Source organism: Lepisosteus oculatus, chromosome 10 (genome assembly GCF_040954835.1).
Source record: "Lepisosteus oculatus isolate fLepOcu1 chromosome 10, fLepOcu1.hap2, whole genome shotgun sequence".
NCBI lineage: Eukaryota > Metazoa > Chordata > Actinopteri > Semionotiformes > Lepisosteidae > Lepisosteus > Lepisosteus oculatus.
The window spans coordinates 11,141,987-11,166,814 of NC_090705.1; the positions used below are offsets into that span (position 1 = coordinate 11,141,987).

Sequence of the window (24,828 nt, forward strand, 5' to 3'; positions counted from 1 at the left end):
TTCAATTCAATGTAGAACTTCGCTCAGGTTAAGAGGGATATGTGCGTGATGAGCCGGAGCTACTTTGTTATGTAGCTAACACAATTATAACACAAGCCATACTACCTACAGTATCTAAGTCATGTAATTTATGAAAAAAGATTACTAGTGCTAATGGCATTTTGTTTTACACAAACAAGGAAGTCCTTATGTACATTGTGCACTATATTAATTCTATAGTCTAAGCTCATTTGATTTTACGCTTGCAGTAGTAATGATTCACAAACCTGTTCTTAAGAACATCCATGTCAATCCAGGATTTTTTTGTGATTCAACCATCACTAGATGATTTATTTAAGGATCTGCACTGATTTATATGGGTATGCACATCTTACTTATTTAAATAAATAAGGAAATGTTACTGCATTGCGCATGGTGTAAAACTGTCTGTATTTAAATAAATGGTCCGTCTGGTTAGACTACTCTAACTAGTTTGGGGACCCTAGAACAGATCTGGGAAGCTTCACGGTTTGGTTCTTTTACTTTACGGACAGGAACCCCCAGCTTGCAGTGGAAAATATATACCAGGTCAGCACAGCTAACTAAATTGTCCCATGAATGAAAGCATCTGTGGCCTCTGCACACAGTGCTCAGTTCAGTAACATTGTTGACCTTCATTAGGAAACCAAAACATAAAAGCAGAGCTACCTAGTTAGAGCAATAGCAGACAGAAATTTGAAGCTGTGTTATTGGAGTCTGTTACCTTCCTCCTGTAATTATAGCAGAGGGGTGAGGCTTTATAACAGATTTTGAAGGAAACTAGGTGTCATGTAATTAAAAAAGGAACATGATTTCACACGATAATCTGTGAGACTCTCATATCTGTTTGAATTAAAACCTAAAGGAAAAACCTTCTGATGTTTTTTGTCTTTCAGTGATAAAGCAAAGTACAGTAAATATGTGGAAATATGTTAAATATTCTGTCTCTGCATGTTTAGCACATTGATTAAAAACTTTAATATTTTTATATAATTGATGTGCATGAAATAAACTTTACCATAAACGTGGCCCAATGCCAAATGTATAGTTTTACTGAAGATAGAGAACGGAATGAGAAATGCACCATGAACATCGTAAGAAAAAAAGAGAGATGGGTTTTATTTCTGTCTGCAGCTTGGCCATACTTTGTTACCACACTAGGGTAAAATGAAGAATGCTTGCACCCACTCACTCATGTTGTATTATAGTCATTTTTATTTCATTGCGTTTATTTCTTCAACTGTTTTTTTTCTGTAGCTGTTGAAACACTATGTGTTTGATAGATGGGTCTACATTTTTGAGTACAATGATTTTTAAGGAGCAGAGGTTTTTGTTATGCGCCCATATTGAGATTACAGATTTCTCAGTCAATGCGAAAAAAAAATATCCCCTGCGATTTATAGTGTCTTTGAACACAGAAGGATTTGGATTGTCTTCTGTATATACATACTATACCGCGTGCACACCAGAAGGTTAAATAAATATGATATTTTCCAAGTCATTAATGTATATTTCCTTTAATAATGTATGAGACAAAGTGACACTTTTACACATTTCATAATGCTATGAGGCAACTTGCCCAGCCTCTAAATAACCTGCCAAACAGTATTAATATAAAGTTGGTCACGATAAAGTATTCTATGCCATGTGAGACGTAGATTGATGGTCTTTGGTGTTTGTGGTTGAACATTTGGAATTTTTGGGATAATCTTTTTCTACCCAAGGAGGCCCCCGGTCATGAAAAGAAAAGGCCTTTGCATGTATCACATCCCAGACTTTCCATCAAGAAAGCCTCCTCAACTTCAAGGAAGACCAAAAATACTCCTCATCAAGTTTACACAGCAGTGCTTCTCTGACTTGACATATAAAACCTCTGTTAGATGAAGTGTAGAGTTTCAGAAAAAGAAATCCTTGGTTTTCTCAGAACGTATATTAAAATGTCTCAATTTTCCTAATTTCTTTTCTATCCCTATGGTTGTGGAAGTGCACTGATGTGCTGCTTGAGAAGAGAATATTGTAATGGCAGGAGGATGCTCAGAGTTCAGGCACTGTCAGTGTTGCATCGGTAGCTATGGTACTCTCTGCTTGCCATGTGCTACAGAGATTGTTACCCTAAGCAAGCTGGGCTTGTTACTTGCCTAACTGGACTAAATGCATGAGTCACAACTGTGTCCTTGCGTACTTGGTGTCCCTCATGTGCTCATTTTTCTGTCCAGTACCTGTATATATATATATGTATGAAGATGCCCTTATCCAGATCAGCTTACAAAGTTTGGAAAGAAGTTGTGGGTGTATAGAACAAGTAAGATCAGATCACTTTATTGGCCATATACAATTTCTTGTATTAGGAATTTGTCTTCTCGCATACCCAAACTTGTTCTCCATCAGACACAGACAAGGAGAGAAGCTTGGGGTCAGAGCGCAGGGTCAGCCATTTATAAGGCACCCCTGGAGCAGTAGGGGTTAAGGGCCTTGCTCAGGGGCCCAAGTGAGTAGGATTCCTCTGCTAGCTGTGGGATTTGAACCAGCAGCCTTCCAGCCACAGGCACAGATTCTTAGCCACAGAGCCACCGCTTTGCCCCAAATTTACCCTCCTATGTTGTTTAAGCCATGGCTTCTTTCAAGAAAAGCATGACAGAGACTCTCAAATCCATTAGCTACTAACTACCAAAAATAATATCTAATATCTATCCTACACTTAAAGAAAAGCAAATTCCAAAATTTGGAATATGACACACAATTCTAATGAATTATACTTGATTCAGGCAGTCTAGCTTTACTATAGTAATTTCTAAATTGCTTTAAATAGGCATACAGTGGATGGGTTCCTGGTAAAAACTAAATTTTGGTACTGTACAACCTGTTTGGCTACATATAGTCATTAGACTTTTAGACTAGATAGTGATTTCTGAAACTTTAGGAAATGTGAGATTTTGTTTGAAATTTGTTTAGTTGTTAATTTCAGGATGAGGTGAAATGAAGGTGTGTTATTATGTGTTACATGTAGAAAATGCAGCTGCACCATCCCCAAGATTCCTTCCTCCTTGAAAACTTGTTTATTTTCTGAATGGATGTGTCCAGACATCTACAGTACCATCACACAGAATAGCCTGAAACATCTGTTACCCATCTGGGCAGCATTTATGATATAAATGTGCAAAAGCAGACTGCTGTTTTGAAATGGATTTCTGGGGCTTTATTCTTAAAACAATGAGAAAAATAAACCCAGAAGGAAAACACAGAAAGGTCTTTGGGTGAGCTCCCAATTCTTTGTCTGCTTCTGAGACCCTCTTCAAAAATGTTCTTGACCAGCGCGGTCTAGGGAGCTTGTATGCCACAGGGCTTTGTTCAGTTAGTTCCACAAGACGAGTACGCCTTTGGTCTGAATGCACTGGCTGGAATTTCTCAAACGCCAGACAGTGCGGAGAGTCTGTTGAGACTTGACCCAGCAGGGCAGACGGTTGGAGTTACTGGTTATGTTCATTGCCACTCGGCAGTCAAATGTCAGGTGCCCGAATCTTTACCACTGCCTTTTCGATCACGAAAAAACAACAAAAAAAATCCTTTTCAGAAGATATTGTATAATCTTAAACTGCTTTCACTTGAGATCCTTCTGTAAATGGCCCATAATTTGACTGTGTGACCTATGGGGTATGCTGCACATCTTGTGTTGATTTTGTAATTTTTTACCACAGCAGAAACAGCCTGGTAAACCGCAACTATTGTGTATATTTTAGTGCTTCTTTTTGTTTACTGGAACACTTACAAATATCTCCTGCTTATTTTGCAATTTATATTCCACAGAGCCACAAAGAGAAAGGCTTTTAAATGACTGTGTTCAAATTCTTTGTTTACCTGTGGACTGACAAGGTTACCATTAAAGTACAATCTGAAGAGCAGGATAACCCCTCACAGTGAACGGATGTTGACACATTAGTCTTTATTCTTAAATGCAACCAAAAATGTACAGACCCATAAAAATTAGGTTTTTGACATTTAAATTCTATCACTTTACCAAAGAAAACAGAAGTTACAGTGATTCTTAATTAATCCTGTCTTTCAATCTACTGTATATAATAAGGGCTAATATTAACCCCATGGCTTTATATAGATTATTGTTAAATACCAATCAGGGTATCCGCTGTTTTGTAATATCCCCGTGTTCCCCATCCCCAATTCCCATCGATTTGAACTTTTTAAACCTCTCCGTGTAATCTTCCCTGCCATGTTTGCTTACGGTGAAATGCTTCATGTGGCCAGTACGCATCGTGTCTGCTGAAGAACAAACCACATTTAAAATGCTCCTTGGGAAACACTAGAATAATAAATGTGCATCTTTTGTTATAATATGACCATCTTGTGACAGCTCTGATCTTAACCAATTTAGTGTTCGCAATCAGGGATAAATCAGTTATTTATAAATAATTGCTAGCTGTTGTTCAGCTCTGGTTTTGTGTGGGCACATTGCCTCTTTGTGAGTGAGTGCAGGAGAGCAGGCTGTCAGTGCATAGCCCCTGCTTCATCGATTAAGAAGGATACATGTATGTGGTCAAACAGTACCGACAGAGGTTGCTTAAGGGTAGCGATCCCTGGTGTGCTGATTTAGCTGGGGCAAATGTGCAGTCAGGGGGTCTCTCCCTCATGTGTGAAGTTCTTTTTGCCACATTATCATCATCCCAAGAGGGGGAATAAATAAGGGAAGGCATCTGGGGAGTACAGGGGGAAGCTCGGGGCTAGTGTACAGTATATGACCCATTTTTACAGTGATGCCTCTGTTCGTCACCTCTTTTCCAAAACATATCTGGTGAAACCAAGCTGTCGTCGTAGTATTGATAAAATGCTTATGATTATTGACCCAGATTGATCCCTCAATGCCATGGATTTGTGTTTTTCCTAAAGAGTGGTATGTTCTCCAAAATATTTAATCTTAGGCAAGTTGACAGATGATGCTTTACTTGGAGAGTTTTAAGAATGGTAAACCATTTAAATTGCAATTTTAATAATTACAGAAATGATACTGTATAACAAGTGGGATTGCTGGTCAGTGGATATTGTAATATTTCATATATGCTCATGGAATATACTGTATAGGAACCCTTTAATGGGAACAACTACAAGGCATGGTCCACACAGAGAGACATAAAAGATAATGAGCATAGCATAGAATCTGGAACTCTTTTGTTCCCAGTTATCTATTAATAGAGGTAATTCATCTTCTTAATTAAAGCTAATATAATTTGATCCCATTTACCAAAGACAAAACCCAAGCATTAATTGATGATAACAATGAGTAAGAAGTTATATATGACTTGGCATTATATTAGTGTTTCTGTTTTATCACATATGTTCATGGGTTTCATGAGAATAAAACTGGAATGCAGAAACACTCAGCAAGGGAGGACTTGACCTTCGGATTGTTTTAAAATGTGACATTAGAAGTACTATCGTTCGGTACTAATTTAGTTTTAAGGCTATATAGAAACAGATTTGGAGTTAACATGACCCTGTGCGTAATGAAGAGTCTGAAAAATATGAAAACTCATACTCCTGAATCGTGTTCTATATGCTATATTAAAACACACAAGGCTATGTCCTAAGGTAGTGTCACTTGTCAATTGCAGGCTATTGCCAAGTATATTAAAAATAATTTTGTTGTAAAATATGTTTTTTTTTTAATGCAGCACTCATAAGATTAAAAGAATCACTATTCTAAAGCTTACAAATCTGGGATACTTAGTTGTTTTCTGTGGAAGAGACCTTTAGCTTCTAAAATTATTCACGTCTTTTGTTCAGTTTCCCAGACAGAAGGAAATGTAAATGGAATTCCATACCCACGTAATTGAGCGAACAAGCACCATTATTATGAATGGAACTGAATTATGACCCTGTCACAAATGGAATATTCTAGTGAGGCATTGAAAGGCTGCATTTCCTATACAAAAGACAAAAAAATGGAATGCTTAGTATGAGCAATGCAGTAATTTAAACAGAGAAAACAATACTGCTTTCAAAAGAAATGGAGAAGATATCCAAAATGTTCTGACATCTCAGATTCAATAACCCTACACAGTGAAACAATTGAAGTTACTACCTTTTTCTTACTGTACTGGCTCTGAATTTTAGACTTAAAAACATTGTCATCAGAAGCTTGATATAATGTGTTTCTTTTGGCTTGTAGAAAAAAAAAGATGTATTGTTTGAGAATACCATTTTATTGACGGTACTGCTTGTCTGTGGGGTGTAGTTTATTCCTTTTGGTGCTTTTTGAGTTTTTCTTGTAGGAAGAAACAGATTTACAGAAAGTAATTTAATCCTTCGGTGAATATTATAACCTCAGACATATGTAGCATAAAAACAAGAATCTGAGAAAATGAGGGGATGACATTTGGCCCATATACAGTGCTGATAAAAAATTTGTAAACCCCTCAGGATTTAATTATATTTCACATATTTGAATCCCAAAATGTTATTACATCTTAATCTAAGTCCAGATAATAGATAACATTAACTTGATGAAGCAAATGACACAAGACATGATACTCTTTCAACAAAATATGCTGCGTTCAATATCCACGTGACAAAGTATGTGAACCTTTAAACTCATTAACATGTGGCTCTCCTTTGAGCAGCAATGACTGCAACTAAATATTTCCTATAACTGTCTCTCACATTGGTATTGAGGAATTTTGGACCTTTCTTCCTTATAGAACTCCTTTGACATTTGAGAGCTGCCATGTGTGGACAGCTCATTACCGGTCCTGCCACAACAATTCGATGGAATTAATTATTCCATTCATTGAGCTAATGAAACTAGGAGTTCGCTTAATTTTACACATCTGTACATTAATTATTCATTGTTTAATTCTTACATGGACAAGAGACATGAAATTGGTTACTAAAAACCCTGCTTGATATTTACATAAAGACTAGTTCTGTTTCAAGAAAACTGTTGTGGTAAATCTATGAAATATCCATATTTATCTTTAGGGTTCACAAACCTTATCTCGGCACTGTAGCCCATTTGGTAGTTACTTGCTTATTAATCCATGGATCTTGTATCTAAAAGAAGCCAGGACTGGCTTAAGTAACATATAACACATTCCATGTTCCCACCACCCTTTGCATAAAGAAGCGATTCTTCACTATTTCTCAGTTTTAAATGTACTTCCATTTATTTTTTATTTGTGTCAATATAAAATGTGATAGTGATGGGACGGGAAGCGTCAAGGTGTCGGAAGGGAAGTGACTGTTGTATTTGGTTTATTAAGTTACTGTTTCACTGCGGTCTTTACCAGGTTAGAAACTGACAAGGTGCCTCAGGCTGAGAAAGCATCAAGTTTTAGTATAAAAGAGGCAGAAGCACTTAAGATAAACCTCTGGAGTCAGATGATAATCTACTAATTAAATGTAAGAAAACAAGATGCTGTTCCATTGCCTATTGAAAAGATGTTTCCAATAGTTTCTTAATTAAAAGTACCAATTGACTGGAACATAGCTAACATATTGCCTACCTTTGAAACGGGTGACAAAACTGTGCCAAGTAATTACAATATTGACAATTACAGTATAAGACATGAATTGAATTATTATAAGAGTCATGTATGGAAGCATTATCCTAGGGGATAGTAAGAGCTTCAGAAAATGTTAAATGATTAATTATCAAGTAGCAGGCAGTAGATATTCAAAGTAATGCTTATATTTTAATTGCAAGCTTATTAATGTACAGAAAACAGCACAGAAAAGGAAGGGTTGAATTCTCCAGTTTGGGTGATCTAATTGGTGGAGTACCATAGGGATCTGTATTAGGACCACTGCTGTTCCCAAATTTATAGAGGCTGAAGGAGAAACTCTCAACTTATAGGAGCTTATCGTCTAGACAATATAAGTAAGGCAACAATGTTGGGATATTTAGTTAAAGCATAGAATTGAAACCATGTGATGTTATGTTCAAATTGTACAATGTTTTCTGAATAAGTCCAGAGAAGTCAGGCTAGATCCATCCCTGGGCTTGAAGTATTTCCTTACTTTTACTTACTTTTTTATGTTCCTAAAATAACAGGATATATATTTTTAGGTATATCCTACCCCTGTCATGGATACCCTCCTGTCACTGTCTTTTTCCTGATAGAGCTGAGCTGGAGCCTCAGGCCAAGGTGAAGCTGTAGGACAGCTGAACTGAAGTTAGGGGGAAAGTACTCACAGCTGTGGCTCAGGAGACTGCACAGCACCTAGTGCAACTGCAGTGTATGCAAATCCAGCTCTAGTGTGGGTTAAGAAATGCTGGGAGGATGTGCTATGCTCTATTTTTACTTTAAACATGTTAAGAAACAGATTTATAATTTCTTCTTCCATTCAAATTTAGTTATTTAATAGAAGATATGGAAAAAACTGCAATCCTTGGCTGGTGCTTCTCGTGTTTCATTAAGTTTACAACACGAAGGCTGCTAAGCCTGATATAGGTCCCATCAATCCACATTAGAAGATCCTGTCCTGCGGGCTCGTTAGTGAGCAGTTGGACAAAACGCAAATTCCAGTGTCGTTCTAAATCATTCAGGAAAACGGGAGTAGAGCTTTGTTGTTCAAAATGCCATGAGTAAGGAGTCGCCCATAAATCTGCTTTTCGTCTCTCTCATTATTCTAATCATTGTGTCGGTTTTGGGTGAGAAGCAGACGATGTGGCTGTCTCGAGCCATAATTCAGAATGCTCTTTCGCTGGAGTCGGACATGCTGAGACTGCTAGCGTTATACAAACCCTTTAAAACAGAAGACGTTTCAGGGTCTGGATAATGCTTTCTAAAGGAGGATTTTTTAATGCCAAAAACACAAGCAGTAGACTTCCTTTTCTTCTTTGTATTTCTTGTCCCATGCAAAAATTGAACCACATGTGTTGTTTGACCTTGAGTGGATTTACATTTTATTACCATAGTTTGAGATAGTAACACAGTCACCTTCAAATTCATACTTAATTTAAAAGCACTGTTTGAAAATTTGCAGTAAACCCATTAATTTAAGCTTTGACTAAGTAAGTATAATACGTATGTGATTATGCATGGTGTTTTTTTTTTAAATAAAATGTTTTCAGTAAATACCGATATCTGCAGACAGTAATTTGTAAAGCATGTACAAAGACTGGTTGTGATAAATGCAAACATACTAATAGGCACTTTCAGAGATCAGTGGAAATGCTTATATTAAGGTATAGAATTCTCAGCGGGTTTCCGGAGTTTTTTGACTGTTTCGAGTCTGTAAATGTTGAGGATTGCTTAATTCCCAAGCATTTAAAGGTAGGCTTGCCCATTCTGGCACAGGGTAACTCCTTTATCATTGTTGTCAGTCACATCTTTAGGTAGAATTTTTATTTTTCAAGTTGCACATCTTGGCAGTATTGTTAGGAAGTAGGAAATAATCCCAATCACACCCCAAATACTTTACAACCAGCATGGTATTATGTAAGGTAACTCTGGTGCTTGTAGGGTGACAGCATTGTTAAGTCTTAAAAGATAAGACTTCTGACACCGGTTACACTACGCAGGGAGTCCTGCTCAGAGGCCCCAGTCAGTTTACTTTGTCAATCTCTTTTTTTAAACAAGTATTGAAATTAACAAAGCACACCTGCTTTGGAAGTGCACAGGGCCTCACTGTTTGTGTTACTGCTCAGGAAGGGCTCATCTCTTTAATCCACAGTATGGCCAGCTGTACCAGCGTCTTTTATCTTTTCAAACACCAGTTCATTCTGTGACTTGAATTTAGTTTTTTTTTCCCCACTAGCAAAATCAAAGTTCAATAACCAATGTTGTGGAATATTTAAAAGAGGGGAAAAACTTTTTAGCAACAACAAAAAAAAGACTACACACTTACCAGTCTATACTTAAGCCTTGTGGTTAACAATAAGGCTTTCAGACTGAAACAAAGTGGGAGCTATATCCTCATTCAATTTTAATTTTGTAGTTGGTAAAGGACAGACATAGATGAATACAATAAGTATTCTTGTACAGTTTTGAATTCTACAGTACAATCCCTGATCATTTCTAGAGTGCAAAAAAGTAACAAAAAGAAAAGCAGTTCGTCTACTTTACAGTATATGTGCTTTACGTGTTTTTCCCCATTACCATTTACTGTTTGTGTTGCTTGTTTAGTTGGAATCTATGAATTCATGTGGGTAGCTGCGTCAGCATGTGTAGGCTGCAAAGGAACAAGTAATAGGTTTAACAAGTAATAGAAATATAGGTTTATTCCATGCTGAAAAGAGAAGAAAGAAAACACATTTCAGCTGTGGAGCCTTCTTCACACTCTCTTTTCAACATGGGATAAACCTAGTTGGAATCAATGCCCATTGGAGATCAATGACATTTAATGGTGGCTCTGTGGCTAAGGATCTGCGCCTGTGGCTGGAAGGTTGCCGGTTCGCATCCCGCTGCCGGTGGAAGAATCCCTGAGCAAGGCCCTTAACCCCAATTGCTCCAGGGTGCCGTATAAATGGCTGACCCTGCGCTCTGACCCCAAGCTTCTCTCCCTGTCTGTGTCTGATGGAGAACAAGTTGGGGTATGCGAAAAGACAAATTCCTAATGCAAAACATTGAAAATGGCCAATAAAGTGATCTGATCTTATCTTAAAAGATTAGTGCTTTGTAATTGGTTATAATACCCCATCAATAAGGAACATTAGGTCAAATATCAGATCAGAGATGAGCCTGCAAAACTATCTTGCCTTCCATGAACTTAAAAGTTATGATGTCAAGATGTTGTATGTAATGCAAGCCAACAGTGCCTAAATATACAGCACGGAAATAACATTAGTTTCTCCACAGAACGTTATTATAGTACATTATAGTCTGGTAGTAATATAATCTGAAGGACTGTTGTATAACTGGGGTAAAAATATTTGTTCACTAATCAAGCAATCTTGTTTATGTACAGTATACATGTATTTGTATGGTAATCTAACACATTCTATTCAACTTCACAGGCCTGAAGACTTCAGAATGAAGTAATCCTCACCATTAACAACACCATCTGAAAGAAGATTACTTACAGATCCATGATTATTTTCATGTTTAATAACATTTGCTAGAAGCATTTAACTTGATTTTTGCAGATGTTCCAGTTGTTCTATTAATGTAAAATAAAAGTTTTTTTCAACTTTAGTATGTGGCTTTAATTTTTTTAAATAAAACCTAAAACATTTTTGATTAAAATGAAGTGAAACTTGCAGTAAATTTATATACAGCTTTTAATTTTGAAGAATAAGCATAATTTCTAACAGTTTCAAGGGTAAAAGTGAATTGAATAAATGTTCAGCAGGACAGAAAAGACAGTTCCGTGGTTGTTTCTGTGGTTGTAAGTTCAATTTTGTTGAAACTTGGAATGTATTAAAATACAGATTTTTGGCCACTGCAACTTTTACCACAGACTGTTTTTGCATGCACTTCAGAAGTTTGACGGTGCTTTAATTTTACCCACAGAGCAGTTCTAATAGACAGCAGATGCTTCCGTGAAAAATTCTGTATTCAAGTGTAGTCCTTTGAAGTAGTTACAATATAATTGGTTTTAAAATGGAAATTAATTTGCATTACTCAGCTATTTTTCTGTATATAAAATGCCAAGATAATACCAGTTCATACGTCTGCTGGCTTTTTTACATCAATGACTGCAATCTATGCTGCTTTCATATATCACAGTTTAGAATTTAAATTAAAAACTGGTATTATTTTACTCATTGTTTTATATAGTCATTGCATTATTAAAATAAACTCCGGAACTAATGTTTTTGGTTGTACTTCAATTTTATTGGTTGCAAAAAAAATGAATTTCTGGATTCAAAGGTTTGGTGTTATTGGTTCTCACACACCTGATCCAATTTCAGACTGGAACTTCCTGAATGGGAGTCAGGCTGCAAGCCTAGGTACTTAAAACACTTAAATCACTAGTGAAAAGGCAAATTTCTATACATTTGTTAGTGCTTTGTCATTATCATCATTGTTAAACTCACTAAACCTAGTACAAGAGGAAATATATATTTGTCATTAATTCATCTGTACATTGAGTTTAATCCTCTTTTGATATTAATACTTTTAAGGTTTGTTACACCCTCTTCTGTTTTTGTCAGATCTGTAAAGGTTATTATATATTCACTAGGTATAGATGTAGATAATTTCAGTTTTCATGTGGACATTAAAAAAAACAATAAAAAAGATTATTCCTGACAACATACTTTGAAAAATACCAGTTTTGTTACCACTTTATTAATCTATGTTTCTAAATGATAAAGACTGATTATTGTTCCAACTGTCGTCTGTGTTCTTTAGTATGCAATGACACAAGTGAGAGAGACAGTATACTTCAGTTTAAACAAATTAAAGGCACTATGAAAATGAGAATGAAAAAAACCCTTAATAAATAAACTAGTGGAAATTCTTTCAAAATTATTTCGGACCTATAGAGAAAGTAATTGCAAAAACATTTTGGCTATTACAAAACGTGACCTGCTTTTGCAAGAACAGGCTCTTCCAGGTTAATTTCAATCTACTGTATTTCTGTTCTAGCAAATATCCTGACTTGGTAAGACCATCATTCTAGATTTAATACATTATAAGCAGAAATGCTGATCTTGTGAACAGTGGTGTGATCGAAGGCACCCCTGCCTCTTTGTTCTTGAGTCCCTAGATTTGACTAGGGCCTAGGGTGCCTTCTCCATGAAGTTTGCAGGTTTCGGTTTCCACAAATATCCAAACATCTGTGAAAATTGATTTATATGTATTTATGTGTGTGTGGGATGATGCACTTCTCTCCTGTCCAGGGTGTATTCTGCCTTACAAATGCTTTCTGTAGTGCTAGGCTCCTAACAACCCTGTATCACACTATCAGTCTGATATTCTATATTATGGCTATTGAAAATAGATGTTGACTTCCTTTGAAGTTCTCTTTTAGAGCTTCTCAGTAAGCTGTGACACCCTCTGAGAATTAACCTTGAAGTGCCTGTTTTGGGGAAAATAGGTTACAAAACAGGTTGATTTTGAATAGCAACAGAATGCAGATTATGTTATACTAGCGATAGCGATATACAACAACAAAAACTGTACAAAAGCAGTTCATGATGTAATTTACAAAGATGCTTACTGCACAAAATAAACATAACATATCCTCACAATCAGATTGGTTATCTTCTTGATCTTCAAGGCCACATGCAACTTTAAAAAAACACTAGTACAACCATTTTCTTTTTTCTTTTCCAACCCCCCCCCAAAAAAAAATATCAGGCACTTCCAGGTTTTCCTCTAACAGCACAATCAAAATTACTCACTGTAAATGGTGTGTAAACTTTTAAAATTTCCATGTTTTGACTCCAGCTGAAATGGTTGTGCCATTAGCATGCTTGAGCACTTAAGTTTGATTCTCCCGTTAGAGCTAAGAGTCTCTTTTCAGTGTCCTCTTCTGGTTGGGGGTTTTGTCCTTCTTTCTGGAGAGGCTTCTGGAGAAACGCTGGATTCCCGGTGATCTCACTTCAATGGCATCTTCCGAGGGGTAGGATTCAGGTGGGACTGGGTTGGGGGCGGGGTAGGCGGACTGGGGGTACTGAGCGTAACCTCTAAACGACGCATATGGGTCCTCGTCATCGTACATGTCGGTGGGCTCATAGGTTTGGTAGGAGTTGGGAGGTAACTGAACTACAGGAATGTCCTGATCAGTTGGGTCACCATATCCACCTTATTTCACCACCGCCAAGTGTATTCATATTTGAGCGCAACAAACAAAAAGGGGCAGAAAAATAAAGGCAAGAAATTATTGACAACGTTAGAGCAGCTTACACAACAGAGGAGTGGATTTTACCGTTAGGGGATTTAGCATTTTGTTGATGCTGGCTGAGCCACAAATCATGATAATCGGCATTTTTAACTCAAAACTGGAAGTGAACGACAAAACAGCCCCATCACCGAAAATCGACAAAGTCTAGAAAAAAATATCGATTTGGGTCAAAAGGTGTGTAAACTGCTTTTCCTGCTGTGCTTCATTTCAGAAACGAAAATAAAGGGGATTTCAAAGCTTTTAACTACAGATTTTTAGATGGATATAAATAGGGCACTCTTGATGGTCAGGGGAGCAAACGTTCAGCAGTGTTGGTTACTGAAGACTGAGGATGGGGTGATGAATAGAGACATTAACATGCCTTCCCCGTCTCTTCATCTAGTCGGTTTTGTGTTTAGCAGAGTGCTGCAGGCACCTGAAAATGCTGCTCAGTAGCCATTCTCAAACTGTTGTTGGACTTCAGTTAAAAGCCATAAGGGAGTGAGGGGCCAAGGTAGATCGCACAACAGAAAAACAAAAAGAGACACATACCTCAAGTCAGTAGGCAGACAAGAAAAAATACCAGCATGCTTCCAGCAAAATTATCGTGTCTACATTACCAGGATGCAGTACCTATTACTGCTAATCACAGACAACACAGCACATCATGACAGAGCACAGACATTCCCATCATTCTATGCTGGGGTTTATTGCCCTTTCACAACTGGAAAAGGACAATAAAGACAGATACTAGTAACACAGTTCCATACACAAGGAACATGTTAGAGCAACATTCACATAGTTTCTTGGTACATGAACACTACTGCATGCTTACAAACATGCATCACACAACAGGAACAATGCATCAACCCACATTCATGGTATAAAAAAAGATATTTGATCATATTATAGGGATACAGAACACTTTTCTTCCCCAGATAAGCAAATTATAGTTGTACCTCAGTACAGCTGCTGATACAAAAGTTATGTCAAACGTGTTCAAAGTATTCAAGTAAAATGAAGCAAAATATATATTCTAGCACTCTTAAGAGAGAGCTGCAGATTAAAACAAGCTAAGCAGCTTACCCTGAGTGATATGAACTGCATACAAATTCACTCATATTCCAATATCTGACCAGTTTCTCATTTTAAACAGGAAACTAATTTAAATAGTATTTCCAACATATTGTATCCACACGTATTTCTCTTTTCTTGGCTATCCTTATTAGATTTCACTGTATAAAGTCTTCTAACTGCTCCTCAGGTATAATGGCACATGAGAGAATGCAAAGACCTCCCGTACAATGACAGCCATATTACTGTGGCATTTGTTTCAATTTGTGTAGTACCTTTAAGCTTGGCCTTCAAAACCATTTATCCTCTCAGTGTCAATTAGACTTTTTAATATTTATCCAAATATGTGGTTATAGACAGAACTAAATGGATGGAAACCACACAAACACGTTTACAAATAATGTTAAGCAAAAGAGTTCTGTATCTCTTTAATATTGGTATTTTAAGGTGCTTAATAATGCAAAGAGCATGATGGAGCTACAGAGATGAAAGCTAAAATATTGCCACTTTATGATTTAATGAGACTTACTCTACAAAGCAATAATAGCTTTACCATCCTGTAGTCTGAGGTAGTTACATTTGATGGCAAGCTTTGCAGGAAAAACTCTTACTGCTTTCATTTTGAAACAGTTTTTTTTCTGTTTAGAGAGAAAAATAGTAAGCCATTTGGGTTTGTGGGAAATAAGCATAAAATTCTTAAGAGAATTTAAATTTTATCATAAAAAGTAAGTGTTTTTGTACAATCACATGTCACCAGTTAAAACTATTAATTTTACAATGAACTGGGCCTGGGAAAAAGCATTTTACAAGATGGAAAACAAAAAGGTGGGCCAGATTTTTCTAAAGTTTGTATCTTTAGAAATCACCCATGGTTTTCTACGTTTAAGAAGGCGAAAACAGCCGTACAACATTAATTGAGAGAACATCAGTGTTTAAACGAAAAATAAAATTAATTTTCGTAAGGAAAGTTGTCTTCAAAATTGACAAACTAAAAATAGAAGACGTATTTATAGGTTCACGGGCATTATGTGCCTACCGATACCCCTCCTTTGCACCTTAAAATACAACAAACGGTGTTAAAGACGTACACACGTCACTATATTATTTAATGCATCAACAAAGGCACTATTTCTGACATTAGTAAAGTTACTGAACAAGTGCTTGTAACGTGGGCAGAGTGCGGAGATGCAGGTTGACTGACTGAAGGGCTCAGAGGGAGCCGTGATAATTACCTCCGACATTATAACCCATGCAGGTTGATGCATCGCAGTATCCGGGGGAGCCAGCGGGGCCGGTGGGGCCGGGGCTGCCAGGCCGTCCTGGAGAGCCGGGGTTTCCAGGTCTTCCTGACTGACCCTGACTCCCTGTGCGCCCTTCTCCGGGAGGCCCTGTGGGACACCAACACATAAACTGGACCAAGGCCAGACGCGGAGAACATCCCAGGCTCATCGGGCTCGCAGTCTACGTTTCTGCTTTGTGACGAGCCAGTTCAGTGGTGGAAATATCGTAGTGTCTTTGAAGTACATCTACAAGTTGGGGTAGACTTTTCATCTCTTATTCTTTATGTCGTTAATGCTTTGACATTTATTGAGTTTAGTACACCCTACAATCTTCTTTTACCAATGAGTGGGAGTGCTGTCAGGTAACGGAATAATAATTACGTTATCCTACACATCTTGCTTGGGCGCTCGAGGTCCCTGTTAAGCGATTGAACTTGAAACACTTTCAAAATTTATGAAGATGTTTTTCTTTTAAAATATTGTTAAACATTGGAAATATATACATATTAACTGATGAAAATGCAAAATACAATGACAATCGAGATAATCTTTAGTTTCGACATATGTATTTATCTTCAGTTTCCACATATGTATTTATTTATTCTCGCCAAAATTCACATTCCTTTTTAATAAGTCTGGCGACAGATAATTGTGATAGTTTAAGGGATTTTCAAAAGCAATTATCAGCTGTTGGTTTGATGGTATTTAACAATATTGTCCAAGTACTGGGTGAGATCCATATTAATGTGTTATCACAGATGTCAATAACGGATACCTTATTTTTACTAATAGTATTTCTTGAACCTTCTTCTTAGATATTCTGAACAGGAACAATATTAAATCACAAATAGGTCAAAGATGTTCCTTTTCATTCCTAATCCTATTAATTCTTTCCAGGTTTTTCCTGTTCAGAATGAACTCAGTAAAAGGAAATCCCACTACTGAATTCATAAGTCAGAAAACATAAATGCTTTTTTCTTTATTATTAGATATTTTAGTTACAGAAGGAAATAGAGAGGATATACAGGCATAAATGATTTTAATATTTTTCTTATCAGCTGTTTCATGGACCAACAATAGTAAGATAATTATTAAAAGGATAGAACCAAAGGAACATGCATCCTGTACTTGCATAATTCCCAGGAAATACTCTGCTCAATGATTCCTATATTGTGAGGTATCTAGGTTTTCTAAGCTAAACAATTCACAGTAAAGGTATCTCTACATCTTAATGAAATAGAAAACAAATAGCATGGAGTAAGAGACCCACTTTATTAGATAAGCTAATATGAATACATGTGATATGTACAGTAGAATCTATGTATAATCATATTAGCATTCATGTCTCATATATATCCATAAAGACACCCATAGAAAAATTATCATAATTAAATAGCAGGTTTTGTCATGGGAACGTAAGATAATTTTTTTTGATAAACATTCACTTCTTATGCACTTAAAAAGCAATTTAAAACAACTGTCTTCCAAAATCTGCCAACTTGCAAAAGCCACGTGGGATATGTGTACAGAGAACAAAAGACATAAGTACCGATATTTACTCAAATTTATTTGGTCTACATAAGACACTGTTCTTCAGGATTGAACTTCATGTTCATATTCTATTTTCAGTGTAATAAAAGTATTTTTACATAAATCGGTGAAGAACTCTTCCAAAACATTTTCTTATGGTAATATGAGCTAAAATTATGTAAATCGTTCTGTCCATTGTATTTTAGTTCCAAGGCTGACACATTGTGGCCATGGAACCTTCTAGAAGCGATAAAGTGCAGTGCAACGTTCTATGAAAGATTCTCAATGACTACTTAGAATAAAAGCATCAACATTTGGTCATACAGTATGTCATATTCAAAGTTCTTACCTGGAGGTCCTTGTGGGCCTCTTGGACCCTGAATACCAACTCCTTGATTTCCCTTCTCTCCCTTTTCACCAGGGAAACCTGCCCAAGGGTGAAGCTGTTAGTGCACAGCAATAGGCCTCAGGATATGACATTCCGACATCTGCTTTTCTCACAATACAATTAGCATGTCTGTTGTTTTTCCCCTGTTTAAAGGCTCAGTGCCTTACAGGTTAATCAACAGGTAGCTAATCTGTACCTTAAACCCATAATTGGTATTCAGCATAATTGCCCAGGCCAAACTGTCAATGCATTTATATATACAAATAGACACAAATCCTCTATCCTCTATGAAAACTTGAGAAGTTGATTATTTCCAAAAAATGAATAAAACACTTTGCAAAGTGTCACCCAAAGATTCTGAAAACAGTTTATGTATACTACTAAAAATATAAGCAATCAACTATAGAGTGCAGTTTAATTTATGTCAAAGCTTTTCAATTGTCTTAATACAAGTGTCAACATTAAACATAATTTAACAATGGCTTAGAATGGTACATGTTTTCGTAATTTAAGGGGACCAAAACCCCAATATTATCATGTTTGCACTTCTCTTAGCACATTGTCTACTGCCATACAGTGTTACAGTGCCTGTTACAGAGTAAGCACACAGGAAGAAATTACAGTCCCTTAGTGAGAAGCTTGCCACTGTTCTGTCATTTATCTTGTTAATCAGGAAATTACAAATCATATGTCACAGAAGTCACTGAAGCCTTGAAAAATGAGTATCTACCCATTAGAATTTCCTCCAAATTACTATAATCCTTATGATGACAGGGACTAAGTGGTGTGAGAACTGTTCTTGCACATTTTCTCTTCAACTGAATCTTGTCTTTTGCTTCTGAAGTAATGCAAGAAGACAAACTCTGTGAATAATACATAGCATCTGGGTATTTACACAGAGATTTCACATATTGAGCGTGCATCAGCGTGAGTCATGCAGACAGAGAAATACTGCTGATTTTGAGGTCTAGTTGATAATAAACATCAAATTGTAAAGTATAAGCAATTATAATCCCAGTTCTGGAAAGCTACGGAGACATACTCTCTTGAACACGTCATTCCTGTAGTTTTGAAACAAAATTTTGGATTAAACAAATGTTTATGTTTATTTTCAATCTACACTTCATGTATTTGAAAAAGTCCTCATGTCTTCTATTCTCATGGGTGCTTTCTATGGTGCACTAGTATTATATTTGCATTTCCCCCAAAATGAAACAGCGATGTCTCTCCACTCATTTTCTTTCACCACCTTACACTATCTGTACGAACCAGGTTTTGCTTAAGAACAGCTGTTTCCTGCAACTGTCTAAGATGGAGACTTAAGCACACTGCACAGATTAATCATATTGCAGAGAAAAAAGGGCTTTCTCTTGGTCTTTGAAAATATGCATAATAAAACTAGGACACGGGACTATGAAAGAAATTGACTGATACAGGAGGAGGGAGACAGTTATGAAATCTTCCCAGTGTAGCATTATATGTATACCATCTCCATACCTTTTTAGGTTTAAAATCATTTAACTTTCACAGTAATACCGTTACACCTGGGCTGGGAGTGGCTTGCTGTCTGATGTTGTCATGGGAACCGAGGGCCTTCCCATGAGCACTTGCTTGTCCACCCTGTGAAAATGCACTCAGGACGCCTTTCCTTTTCACCCTCAATCTTCTAATCGGGCAGGCAATCTAGTAACCAGGAGCCTGATTGATGTGCCTGTTTAACGCTCAATTCTCTGCTTTACCAACGCACCGACATTGCGCTTCTTGGGCCATGAGGAGACTAGCTCTATGTTCTTCCCTGTACTGCGAGCATTAGTTTGACACAGCGTCGACTAGGAGGTTTGCTTTATTAATTTCTTTTCTGACAGCCCTCCACCAACTGGACCCACTTCCTCACTACCCTCACTCCAGACAGTCCTCACACAGTCCTTTGGCTGCCTTTCTCTCTCCCAGATTGTCAGCCTGCCTGCTCCTCTCTCGTCACTAGCTGCCTCCGTCTTGCTGCCTCCTCGGCTCTCCGGAATTTTCCGGAGGCGCACAAAGTCTTGCACTTCGGTTTCTGCCTGTCAGCTTGTTTGCGTAAAATGTTACAGAAACCACGCATGCTGATCTGAAGAGACTTGATGATTAAACAGTAAAAAAGCCAATGAAAGAGACTCTAATTCTGAGATTCACAAACCGCTACAACCATTGCACTTTTTAGGTATTTGTGCTTAGAACCTGCCCTTCCTTTCTCCACGACTCCTCTGCCTGGCTGTACGAGCTGTGGAAGAGGGAGTCCTTCCCCACAGCCTTCGTCATACCTCTCTCCCCTGGTCTGCCCGGTTGCCCGTTACTACCAGGGAATCCCGGCCTGCCTGTGGGACCCTGTTCTCCTTGTGGCCCTGGAGGCCCCTGCCGGCCCGCCTCACCCGGGGGCCCCGGGACTGTGCGCACGGACACGGCTTGACTGGGGATGTGGTTCAGGATCGAATTGTAGCGTGCCATGTGACCTGAAGATACAAGAGACATCAGTCTCATAGCTGTGAGAAGCGCCAGTTAAGAGAGCACTAATTCATCAAACACGCTCGTTGTGTGCCCATCATACTAGATAGCACTGATGTTTCTTATACCATCTGGTCAAAGTCAGAAGATATACGCATACAGAGCAATAGAAACAGTATTTAGTGTGAACATGAACGCTATAGAGCATGCAGTCACATCATTAATGATACACACATATGGGGACAATTTAAATGTTTCTAAAAAAACATTTGATTGATATAAATCAGTTTAACATTTAGCTTGTCTAAGATGTGGAATGATACCAGAACACACCAGCAAGAAGAGAAGACAGAAGCAGATAAAGAACTCACTCTGAATAAGCTGCTCACAGACTTGGCGGGCTATTGAACGAACAGCAGCTTGGGACTGCATGTCACCCTGTACAGAAATAAATTTAAAAGACAGTTTGAATCAGACAGTTCCATGAAAATCATTACACATGAGGTTCCCTGTCTAAGTAGGAATTATAGGCTTGTGTAATTTATTGTCTTTGCTTTTTATGTTTGTTATTACTACACTCTGCTATTTTTAAAAGCTAAGCAAATTTTGTTAATTAACTTTATGCAATGGTCAGTAATTTGCTGTTTTCTCAAGGAAAGCTTTTCTACTGTGAGAACTTTTAAAATGTATTCAGTGTTTACTAAGAATGATGATACATAACAATACTTTCTTTTCAAAACAGTGGTTATTTAATTGAGCAGACACAAGTGAATCAGATGAGGTTTAATTAACAGTTATATAATACACAGCTGAACAATAAACTTTCTAAACATTACTATGAGACCACTGGCAATTTCAGTTAAAATGGCTGGCAGTAAACTGATCCTTCTTTTCCCAGTGCTGATAAACAGCATTTCATATAAAAAGTCTGAAGCAATTTTAACCATTGCCGTGTCAGAGAAACTGGCTGCTTATCTCAAATATTAAAAAAGTAAATTAAGTGCTTACCCTTTCACCCTTTTCTCCTTTCACACCAGAAGGACCCTGAGAAAAAAAATAATAATTTTAGATATCGGCCATAAAATCATTTTAAACAGAAAGAATTCAATTGAGATATTTATTAATTTTGTTGGGTTTTTTTAGCACATTCCTTTCAAATGCCATACATCTGACTAGCACCTGTTCATACCAGTGGTGATATGAAAAGAGAATTTTAGCACTTGTCAGTGCACTGCCATTGTATACTACACATACAAGAGTATTTCAGCAGCCATAACAAGCAAGGATGTGATAGTTGCAAGAGCTGAATGAAAGGATAAAAGTCAAAAGCTGATCTGCCGAGGTGATGAAAAAGTAACAACTTAATGAATTTGAGCTGATATTTGAAAATGCAGCTGGATTTTAAAACACCGACAGTGTGTGCCCCCATTTCGTGTCAAAACGTAGAGAAGAGATTTCGGAAAATCAGATGAGTTGAAACCAGCTTACTGCAGAATAGTGGGTTTTAAGGGGTTACATGTCAAACACCAAAGAAATACGAGTGGTGAGAAATGTTGAGATCCGCCCAGGCTGAGTTTATCTAGTCTCTGCACCCAGTTACAATGCAGCAAAAGATGTGTCTTGACAGTTGTATTGAGAAACATTCTCTGGAAAGTTTAAAGCAGTTATTTTAGAGAAGAAAAGGGTGATAAAGTTCAATAAAAACTTCTGTAAAATGTTTTCATTGTAAATGGCTGTATATCAGATAAGCAAGATACTGGGAAATGGATTCTTTGCTCATAATAATCAGTGGAAATGATGTCCAGGTTTTTGACTCCCATCAATCCTGACCATGATTTACCACACAAACAATTGCAAACTGTAGATATCTATTGCTGAAGGGCTGGATCCTGCTAACAATGCTTCTGTAAAGTCCTTTTCTACAATATAATAATCATTCAGGAAGACTTACTGTATAAATTCTCTGTAGTGACAAATGGCAAGAAGCCTACCATTGAAATCTGAAAAGCTTATCACAGGCTGAAACCCACTGGCTTACAGTAGATACAGCCCAGCTTACAGTTGTACGTTGAATGGCACATATTCATATAATTTGAGAATGCAGCATTTGGGTGGTCAGATTATTTGATGATTCTGAACAAGAATGCAGTGTGCCAACTATGCCAAACTACAAGAAATATTTTACTAACTAAGGATCCAATAACATCATGTGACAGATATTATCACATGAACACCTTAAAAGGCCCACATATTAATGTTCCCATTCATTCATTTTAGTGCAATTCAATTCTTGTTTCAATTTCAAAACATGGGATTTTTTAGCAATAATGTGAATGACATACAGTACAGTAGATGTACAATCTATATACTTCATCATCACAGAGAAGGGGAGAAACATTATGTTTAGGAATGTTTAATGAGATATGTTTAAAATATCTCTAGCTCTCAGGGCAGGGAACATGAATTATGTGCTGGTAGTGTAAATGTGCTATCTAAGGGGAGTTTTATGTGCTCTAGTATCAGTCCTCTTCTGACAGCAGGTTTTATAGTGCATTATCTCAAGATGCAGCAGTCATTGCACCGGTACCTGAATTCTGAATAAAAAAACGTATTTTCATATTTGTGCACTGTTGTTCATTCCATTAATCCAGCAGCCTCTTGAGATTGTTAATTTTATCTGACAACTGTTGCACGGAGATTAATTTGAATTCTGTGGTCTGCAATTCCAGGAATTTACAATAGTAGCATGCCGACTCACAGAAAAATGTGATGACAATACACATTCTCATTAAGTGTACCCCATTTTCTTTTTAGAAGCATAACCTCCTGCAGAACGAACTCTTTTATCTTGGTTTCAATCTAGTGACATGTTTTTAAATACTGTAATTAACTTTCTAGACATTGAGGCCATTAACACTCTCCCCTTCTCTTCATCGTTATTTTGAAAATGTCACAGAGCACAAACAAAAAAAAACTGTATATCAAAAGATTAACTTAATTCTCAGATGAATTAAAATAATTATCAGATGTATTACATTTCAGGAATGCTCACTACACCAGAAAGAAAGATGTCAAAAGTGGTTGTCTAGTAGCAATAAAACTGCTTCTGTGAATGTTCTTTTAAAGATGGTCTGAAAATGTTTTCACTTAGATTTGTTCTTCAATGTGTCCATCAGTGATTCCTTTTCAAGTTTTGATTGCTACTCACCTTCAAGGTGAACCCTTTTCATATTCTGTAACATATCAGCTCCACATTTAGAATTTTTGAACTGACAACCCAGGAAAGCAGTCCATACACCTTGATGGTATTAAGGCACCATGTGTTGGAGTGGAGGACTTTAACTTAGTGTAATCTGTAGTGAATGCATTTGCAATGGTGGGTTTTGTAAAACCCGCCTACCTGCTAGTATGCAGTAGAGTAGAGACACTGAACATGTTCAGAACTCTGCGAGTTAATACTGCACTGTACATACAGTAGTTTGATCAAGAAGAAAACGGCCTTTTACTTACAGGAGGGCCCTGGTCACCCAGTGATCCAGGAGGTCCACTTGACCCTGGGGATCCAGGAGCTCCAGGGCTCCCCTATTGTTCAGAAAAAGGTAGACACACACTTATCCATTTACTCCATTCACCCAAATATAAGCTGCACTTTTTTTTTCCCAATTGGTCCGTGGCTAAATGAACAAGCGATCACAGTACACTTTTGTGTTCAAGCAGGAGGTGATCCTGTGTTCTGAACAGCATGGGAATCGTCAGGCTGGAAGGAGGTCTGGAGTGGATTTGCAGTCACAACAGAAATGTTAAAGTTTAAAGCCCCTGAGGCATCTACACAGCTGAGCATTCCAGTTCCAGACTTCAGAGTCCCTTGTGCCAGGATAACTAATTTCAGAAGGAATGGGTTTTATCAGTGTGGTTTAGTCCCAGTCATTGTGCTTTAACCGACTGCGTATCAGTTTGCTTCAATCTCATCTATTCAAACTAGAGATGAAATCCCCCCTCCCCCATTTCTTCCACATAAGAGGGAGTTTGTTGTATTATTTGCATTTCATCGTTTGAACTCCTCTCCATTTTCTGTTATTTATTTAAAACCGAGAGAGTCTTTTTCATTTCAGCCTTTCACATTCAGAAAGGTAACTCGTGCTTCTTAAAGCTTTCCATACGGTCAATATGTGCTGATCACTGAAGAAAGACTAAAATTAAACTTACCAACTACAGTTTGCAACTTACCAACTAAATCTCCTCCGATTAACAAGCCAGAACATAGACTACAATCTA

The 24,828-nt window shown here is 37.3% G+C and overlaps 2 protein-coding genes across 3 annotated transcripts in view; one reads left to right on the forward strand and one right to left on the reverse strand.

Annotated features, from left to right (window-relative positions):
• Nucleotides 1–11,162, forward strand: part of mrpl13 (mitochondrial ribosomal protein L13) — a 28,659-nt gene extending 17,497 nt beyond the window's left edge. The window contains exon 7 of the mRNA XM_006635948.3: nucleotides 10,985–11,162. Within this exon, the coding sequence (XP_006636011.3) occupies nucleotides 10,985–11,009 (25 nt within the window). The 3' untranslated portion in view covers nucleotides 11,010–11,162. The remainder of the gene's footprint in view (nucleotides 1–10,984) is intronic.
• A 620-nt stretch (nucleotides 11,163–11,782) lies between these two features.
• col14a1a (collagen, type XIV, alpha 1a) overlaps nucleotides 11,783–24,828 on the reverse strand; it is a 106,427-nt gene continuing 93,381 nt past the window's right edge. Inside the window, exons 43-49 of one of the 2 annotated variants that reach the window (XM_069194910.1) lie at nucleotides 24,064–24,135; nucleotides 21,562–21,597; nucleotides 20,925–20,991; nucleotides 20,373–20,561; nucleotides 18,034–18,111; nucleotides 16,107–16,262; nucleotides 11,783–13,721 (exon numbers count right to left, since the gene is read on the reverse strand). In XM_069194910.1, the coding sequence (XP_069051011.1) occupies nucleotides 13,423–13,721; nucleotides 16,107–16,262; nucleotides 18,034–18,111; nucleotides 20,373–20,561; nucleotides 20,925–20,991; nucleotides 21,562–21,597; nucleotides 24,064–24,135 (897 nt within the window). In that variant the 3' untranslated portion in view covers nucleotides 11,783–13,422. Of the gene's footprint in view, nucleotides 14,279–16,106; nucleotides 16,263–18,033; nucleotides 18,112–20,372; nucleotides 20,562–20,924; nucleotides 20,992–21,561; nucleotides 21,598–24,063; nucleotides 24,136–24,828 lie in introns of both variants that reach the window. The other variant, XM_069194911.1, reaches the window with a different exon arrangement.